The 7,835-nt window shown below is 41.2% G+C and overlaps 1 protein-coding gene across 1 annotated transcript in view; it reads left to right on the forward strand.

Moving 5' to 3' along the window:
• carm1 (coactivator-associated arginine methyltransferase 1) overlaps positions 1-4,857 on the forward strand; it is a 39,072-nt gene extending 34,215 nt beyond the window's left edge. The window contains exons 15-16 of the mRNA XM_014020970.1: positions 2,511-2,579; positions 2,656-4,857. Coding sequence (XP_013876424.1) covers positions 2,511-2,579; positions 2,656-2,795 — 209 coding nt within the window. The 3' untranslated portion in view covers positions 2,796-4,857. The remainder of the gene's footprint in view (positions 1-2,510; positions 2,580-2,655) is intronic.
• The last annotated feature ends 2,978 nt before the right edge of the window (positions 4,858-7,835 follow it).

Consider the following 7,835-nt stretch of genomic DNA (forward strand, 5'->3'; position numbering starts at 1 on the left):
GAATGAAGACATTAACCCATGAAATTTAAATAAAAAAAAATTAAAAAATGCATTGAAACGGGAGCAAATCTGTTTTTTGTAGTCAAAATAAATAGCTGTGTGACAGCCAGCCTCTTTAGACTTAAAATCATGTCCAAATYCTGAATCCAGTTACAGTCCAGTCATTCCTGGTAAAATACAAAACATATGCCAATTAGTAAAAGTTATCTAAGGAAGCCAGATTTGCTGAGGTGAAGATTTAAACAATTCTTCATCCTGAGCAGCACACGAGCAACAGAAGAAGGGAACAGTTTACGTTTATCAGGAAGAACCCTCTAAGACAGCCAGGCTCTGAGCCATCTGCCTCAATYGGCTGGTGTTGGAGACAGGAAACAGATAAACACTGAGTGACTGATCCAGATGTAGTTTCTGTGGAAAGAGAAACCAGAAGTTAACGAGAGAAATAATCCCATGTATTATTTACAGAGTAAAAAGAGTAAAGACAGCAGCGCAGGTCAGACTGGGTCAGTCTGTCATCCAGCCTCCTGAGTCAATGACAGCATAACTAATGGTTGGCTCAGAAACCCAAAGCCAAGCCTAACAATAGGATTGATCAAAAAGCGAATAAGACTATGGACAGAACACAGCGTGGAGCTCAGTGTCCCTTACCAGGACCTGGTTTAATGAGGGTCATCTATGGGTGGTGGTCTAAGGCAGGAGCCTTGGTGCTCTGACCCTAGCCTAGCAAAGCTGGAGTGTTGGACATGGACTGTCACCTTTTTAGTGGGAAAAGAGCCTGAGCTTGTATGTAAGGTTAAGAGGTACCAACTAGATCTAGTCAGACTCAGCTGARCTCAAAACATGGGTTCTAGAACCAGTTGATTTGACAGGGCTTAGACCTTGTTTTTCAGAGTTGGACTCCACCTGGGCTGCTCACTGTCRTCAGTTTTCTTCATAACTTAGAGAATTTCTCTGGACAGCCAGGAGTCAACAGGAGGCCAGTTCAGTGGYCTCAGGATTCTGTCTCTGCTACTTGCAGATGTTGGCATCATCTTGCCCTGATCTCCAGCTCTGGGATGAGGATCAGCACCTTCAGCTCTGAGACCAYGAGACTCATTCAGATGAGCCAGTTGAGGTGGTTTGAGGATCTGGTTAGAAAACCCTGGACACATTCCTAGGTCCTGGCATGTCCAACTGGAAAAAGAGACAGAGGAAGACCCAGGACACTCTGGAGAGACTATGTCTCTCAGCTGGTCCGGGACCACCTAGGAGTCCTGCCAGAAGAGCTGCAAGAGGTGGCTGTGGAAAAAGAGCTCTGGACTTCCCTGATCAAGACCTGACTGTGGAACAAGAAACCTAAAGCAGATGTATTTCCTTAAACTGGACAGGGTCAGCCTCACAGACAGAAACTGGAAAGTGGTTCCACAAGAAAGAGTCTGAGAACTGAAACCTCTGCCTCCTGTTCTATTTTTAGAAATTCAAGGATTCACATGTTAAAGAGCAAAGTGCTCTGTTAGTGAAATATGGAACAAGATCTTTAATTTAAGATTAAGATTAGATGGTAAAAACTGTGCMGTATGTTGGATCCCATCCATATATTAAGTCATGTTTTAACGTCCATTCTTATTCTGTGAACATTTTCCACATCAGAAATTATTGGGCCCTATTAGTGTAACCATATCAGGAAACGCTGTGGTTAGAAAACATCTTCACTGTACCTTAATCCAGTGTTGGTGTTTATCATGTTATAATCATGTACCAGTTAAAACAGCCACTCATTGACAGTTGCATTAATTGTTTGAATTTGTACTTCTGAACCACTCTTTGATAATTCAGATTACTCCAATCCCTGCTGTTATTTTTTTAAATCTGGCTGGTTCTTATTCTCGACATTAATAAAGATGGTTGGTACGTGGCATTGCTTCCTCCTCCTAAAGCAGTGATTCCCAACCAGGGGTACTTGTACCCCTTGGAGTACACGAGCATATTACAGGGGATACGTGGAAAAWTTTCCCAGGTGTGTAAAAAACATTAATAAAAATAGGACTGAGATATGTAGGACCCTATGATTCCCATGATGTGGAAAATGCAAACGGAATCAAGAAATTGACACAAAATGGAATCCTGTATAAAACATGGAATTTGCTCATTTGCGGTATTTGACGTATTTTGGATGCTGCTGTTTTCTGCACCTGCTTTATTTAATTACTTACTCACTTTCAAGGCAACATTTTTGTCTTTGTTTAATTTGAGTTGAAAAKAATAAAACGACTGAGAATTAACCGTTCTACGGGGGGTTAAATAAATAATTTTCATTTAATAATCAGTTGTTGTACACTATAGTTTTGGAGAATCATTACGTTTGACTGAGGGGGTACTAGTGGTATGACACAATGGCTCAGGGGGTACACAAGYCTAAACCACTGTCCTAAAGCATCATCCAGGGACCTTGTAGCCACAGACAGAAGCAACATGCTTAAGCCTAGTAGCGGTTGAGGTTTGTGACAGTTGTCCCTTCTGATTGGTCACAGTGAACACCGGAATTGTAAACCACACCCACTCCAGGATGGGCTCCATCATGAGCACAGGAATTGTCCAAGGTAAGTCAAGTTGTCATTGCTCACGYGGGGGTCTGTGGAGGCCGTGCTGAGAGCTGTGCTTTGTTTCCTCTCCCAGGAGCCACCACGGGCCAGTCGGGCCCCAGCAGCAGCGGTACTTACTACCCCATCACCAATCAGTTCACCATGGGAGGCGCCGCCATCTCCATGGCCTCACCCATGGTCATCCCCAGCAACACCATGCACTATGGCAGTTAAGATGCAGCTGTTGCAAGGACCTGTTTGAGCTCCCCGACCCCACCCTGCATGAYGAGAAGTTCCCCTCCCAACCCCAATGGAGCCACCAACCAAAACCAGTAAACCAAAACCAGTGCGTGCTGTGCTGCATTTTCTTCTCTCGTTCATCAGCCCCCTGCTTCAGTCTGTCAGTAGATCAACAGAACAGTCTCATATCCGTCCACTCTGGTCCTGCCCAACGCAGACACCTTTACCCCCCAACTGTATCTACTGCTACTCAGTCCCTCCAGACACTGTTCCTGTTTTTAATGTGTCATGAGCCGTTTGTCCTTGCCTCTGAAACCAGCATCAGCCCGTTCCCACGATGCTTCCTGTACACCAGTGACTCTGACGCTCCTCATCTCATGTTTGTTTACATTGTGGATTTAATTTTCAAGTCCGGTCTGCACTTTGATCAGCGCCTTGATTCTGAAAAACAAAAAACTGCTCGTTCAAATATTCATCAGAAACTGCATCCCCGCTGTCTGCTCCTGCAGGTGGAGTTCACCAGGCTGCTTCTCCATCAGGGCATTTTATTCTGTTAGTGGGAAAACATCATGCTGCTCACCTTCCATGCTGAGTCCAAACTCATCTGTAGGCTTGGTGTCAGATCTGAAAACAGAGGGTTCATCTGTTTGTGTTCAGGAGAACCAGCTGTTCACACTCATGTCACAGTGAGCATCAGGTTTTTTTTACATCACAGCTCCACTGTCTTCAGCAGCCAGTTGATGTGATGTTCATGTTACAAGTCTCTGTTAGACCAGAGATGATGGCTTTCAGCCAACATGTCACTGAGCTGACTGTTGGACAGTAGTTGGTGACTCAGAGGTTTTTACAGTCAGGTTTTTTTAAATCAGTTTATTTCTCTGTGAACAACTTGCTAAACTGTATTCTGAGCTGTTTCCCCACGTTGTAGCCACCTCAACTCATGTGAAGCTGTTAGGCAGGGCGGTAGAGGTTGTCTGAAGAACTAAAGAAAGGAARGACTGGAAAACAAGCACTGTTCAGAAACAATTTGTCTCTAACAGGTGTTTAGGAAACAATGAAGCACAATAATTCTTGAGTTTATCTACTTTAAGTAGACCTAATCATTACTTGCCCTCACCTTTCTGATGGACATTAGCCTCAGGTGTCAGGATACAGCTTTGATCATTTACAACAGATGGGTTCAGGATCCCTGCAGCAAATTTATTTTGAGAAAGTTTGTCACAAATATGTAAGTAAAGCAACAAAGCTGTAAGTCTGTAAGTGAAGAAATCTAAAAACATTTAGTCGTTTTAGAGACACTTGTTCATCAGCTAGTCTCCAACACTGACTGCTCAGCGACATGTGGCTGGAGGAGAAGAAGCTGAGGTTTTGTCTGAGTTGTTTCAGCAGATCTGAGTAAAGTTGATCATCAGATGTCATAAAATCTGACTGGATGATTGTTCAGTGATCAGGACGATCATTTTAAACCTGTTGTAGGCGGTTTCTTTTCTGATCTCAGTTCTARAACCTGTTTATATTTAAATCTGTAGAAGTTTCTCCATCTCAAAGTGTTGTTGAACAGTTTGGTTCCTCTGAGTTTTGAGACATGTCAGATTATTAAAACTCATCATGGAAGGTGGCTGACATGAAACAGCTGTTCCAGTGTGAGCTGAGCGGGTGTTGGAGCATGGTCCTCTCTGGGACACRAGCTAGCCTGGATTGGGAACGTCCCACAGTTTTTCTCCACCTGCTTTTAACTATTAGAGACTGTTGAGAAGACAAACCCCGCCCCCCACCCACCACCTGAAAYTGACTGCCAACATATCATTGTTCCCAGGTCAGCTGACTCCTGCATCCCGTTTATCAGGAAGGGAATGAGACTCTGACACTTTTATGCATTTTTCCCTGGTGTCACAACTATTGGGACTTGGTTTAGTACGTTTTACGAGAGGTGAGAAAAATGTCTCTTAGTAGGAACAATTTGTGTTGATTTATTTTTGCCTTTTTTCACAAAAAAAACAAAACAAAAACAAAAAGGATGAAATTAAATGTGGAGATGTTCCAAGTCATCCTGGAATCTAATGTTGTATTTTAGTTTGTTCCTCCTCCGCAGTGAAGCAGATGTGACAGCAGTGTGGTCGTTTCATCACACAACTCTGTCGTTCATCACTGACACACACTCAGCTGGAGCTCYTGCCACCAACAAAACATCAGAATTATTCAATCCAATGAACCTGTCCAATTAAATTATTTATTTAACATTTTTAAAGAAAAAGTTCACAAAATAAATACAAATCCAAAAAGAAAAAAAAAGATSAAATAAACACTACAGTAAAAGATCTTTTAAATCAACCATCAATGTCAACATTATAAAGGGAGGGAGGTCGTACTGCTGGCTGAAGGGTTAAATCCTCGATCCTGGTCAGAAAACGAACAGATCTCTGTTCTTAGAAGTAATGAAGGTTTTACCAGCTCATATACTGACGGACTTCATGTCCTCAAATCATACAGAGACCTAAACATTAAACATGTCAGTGAGGAGACATGTCTTCACACAGAACATCTGTAATGTTTTTAACCTTCCAGAGACTCRAAGGTTTGATTTGTGTTCAGGTTGTGTGATAGTCATCCAATGATGGATAGAAAAGTTACAAAGGTAAGTGCAACCTCGGGTGTGAAAATGTTTGGGACGTTGTGTAAAACAAAAATCAAAACAATGATTTATAAACTTATATATTCACATAGAACACAGTAAACATATTGAATGTTGAAAATAAGAGCATTATTAGTAAATAAGGTAATTTAGAATTTTAATCCAAAATGTTTGAAATCGGGTCAGAGGCAACAAAAGGCTGAAAGTAAGTAGAAATAAACRGCTGGAGGAGCTTTATGTAACGAAGGTTATCAACAAGATCAGGCCTGATAATAAAGAGATTGGCTGAATCTGTCAGAAGTAGAGATGAGAGGTTCACCAGTCTGAAAAACTGGATCGTGAAACAATTTCAGAATAAAGTTTCACAAGAAAAACTTGTTAAAAGGGATCCATGATTAACTGCAAAATAAAGACTGTAAAAATACTGTAGGATGTTCAGTTTTTATCGTTCTTAAACTAAAAGTTYAAAAAATATATTATGGGGCCATTTTATTTATACGCAAAGCATTCTGGACGTGGATAGGTCCTCGATGCGAGGCTGCTAGCGAGCTATATCCACCCTGAAGGTTAATCTTGGACAATATCTGATGATCGACTCTTTTAAATGAAACCAGAGAGCGTTGACAGAGAGGAGAAGGTAGAAATGACTCAGCCTGGAACTGAAAATATGGATGGAGGACAACAGAGCTGCTTCATGGAAGAAGAACCTCAGCTTAGTGTCGGGGCTAACGCTAAAGCTARCAGGCTAAGCTGAGGTTCTTCTTCCATGAAGCAGCTCTGTTGTCCTCCATCCATATTTTCAGTTGCAGGCTGAGTCATTTCTACCTTCTCCTCTCTGTCAACGCTCTCTGGTTTCATTTAAAAGAGTCGATCATCAGATATTTTCTAAGGTATTGTCCTGAAGGTTAATTTTAAGGGTGGATATAGCTCGCTTACGCAGAGGACCTATCCACGTCATCATTTACCCAGAATGCTTTGCATGTAAAAAAATGGCCCCGTCCGTGTAATATATTTTTAAAAATTACAAAACTAAACAGACTACAGTATTTTTAGTCTTATTTTACAGTTAAAATAAATGTTTATCAAATAAAGTCTAATGTTATAACTAATCAGGATTCCCTTTAAATCATCTGCTACAGCTCGTAATCTGATCAGCAGATTATTATAATCTGTATTAATCTCATACTGAGTCAGTATAAGATGTTCATGATCTTCACTGCATTAAAACCAGGTCTGGTTCTGTTCTGGACCTAAAATTATTAACTAGACAAGCCTAACATCCATCCAAACATGTACACAGTTAGATAACTAATAAAGGAATAATTTAAGGAATTTATTTAAGCTTCAATTAAAGAAACTAGGACTGTCTGTTTCCTAAAGCCTAACAGSAAGCAGAGTCCAGAGTTTGGACCAGAAAACCAGCATCTCAGTCTGGTTCTACCATAGGAACCACAAGTAAACCCTGCAGGTTTACTTGTGGTTCCTATGGTAGAACCAGCCTGAGATGCAGATAAGATCTGAGAGAGAACAACTAACCCTAACATGCTGTTTCTATCACCTGGAGGTAAAAGTACAGCAATAATCTGTTTGTTTGTTAGTAAAATATCTTATGAAACAGAATGAATTTTGATGCAAGTTTCAAAAAGTCGTATCAACTGATGAACAGCCTGATTCAAGATGGCCGCCACAGAAAAGTAATCTTACCAAAGTTTTACAGATAGTTCGGTGTGGCGGTAGCCGAGTCTGGACCCAGTACTGAGCTCACAGAATGTTGACTCTAAAGTCAGTTCTGTTAGCAAATATCTGAAAAACTGTTGGATCCGTTTTAATCATTGGCTGACATCTGCAACTGTTCAACTCGTGGACAACATGGCTGCTGCAACCAGCTGACTTTAGAAATCAATCCACAACTTCTAATTACTTTACTTTACAGAGCTAAAATATGGTGTGTAAGGTAGTTATACTTTCTATATTGACTAGTTATAATTCTTGACATGGTGAGAATTCTGGACTCTAATCTCATCAGTTCTGACTATAAAATAATCAACACACTGTCCCAGCAGAGCTGTCCTCAATGAGGACATTCACACATTAAACACTGGAGCTGAATCCACCTAAATAATAAAACTTTCCATGAGTTGTAGGGCAGGACTGACCAAAGACTGGTCAGAGCGTCTCAGTGATTGACATGAAGGTAAAGACTAAGCTGCTAGATGTTCCTGTGACTACAGCTGCTCAGACTGMTCAGAAAGTCCACAGGACTCRAGACCTCCCTGGATAWGCMYACTAGACCAGTGTTTCCCAAACTTTTTGTCTTCTGACCCACTAAATATCCATGGCTTAAACTTGTGACCCCAAATATTACTGGTCTGAGTACACGAGCTTCATTAATAACCCTAAAA

The sequence above is a fragment of the Austrofundulus limnaeus genome, unplaced genomic scaffold (assembly GCF_001266775.1).
Source record: "Austrofundulus limnaeus strain Quisiro unplaced genomic scaffold, Austrofundulus_limnaeus-1.0 Scaffold274, whole genome shotgun sequence".
NCBI classification, from domain to species: Eukaryota; Metazoa; Chordata; class Actinopteri; order Cyprinodontiformes; family Rivulidae; genus Austrofundulus; species Austrofundulus limnaeus.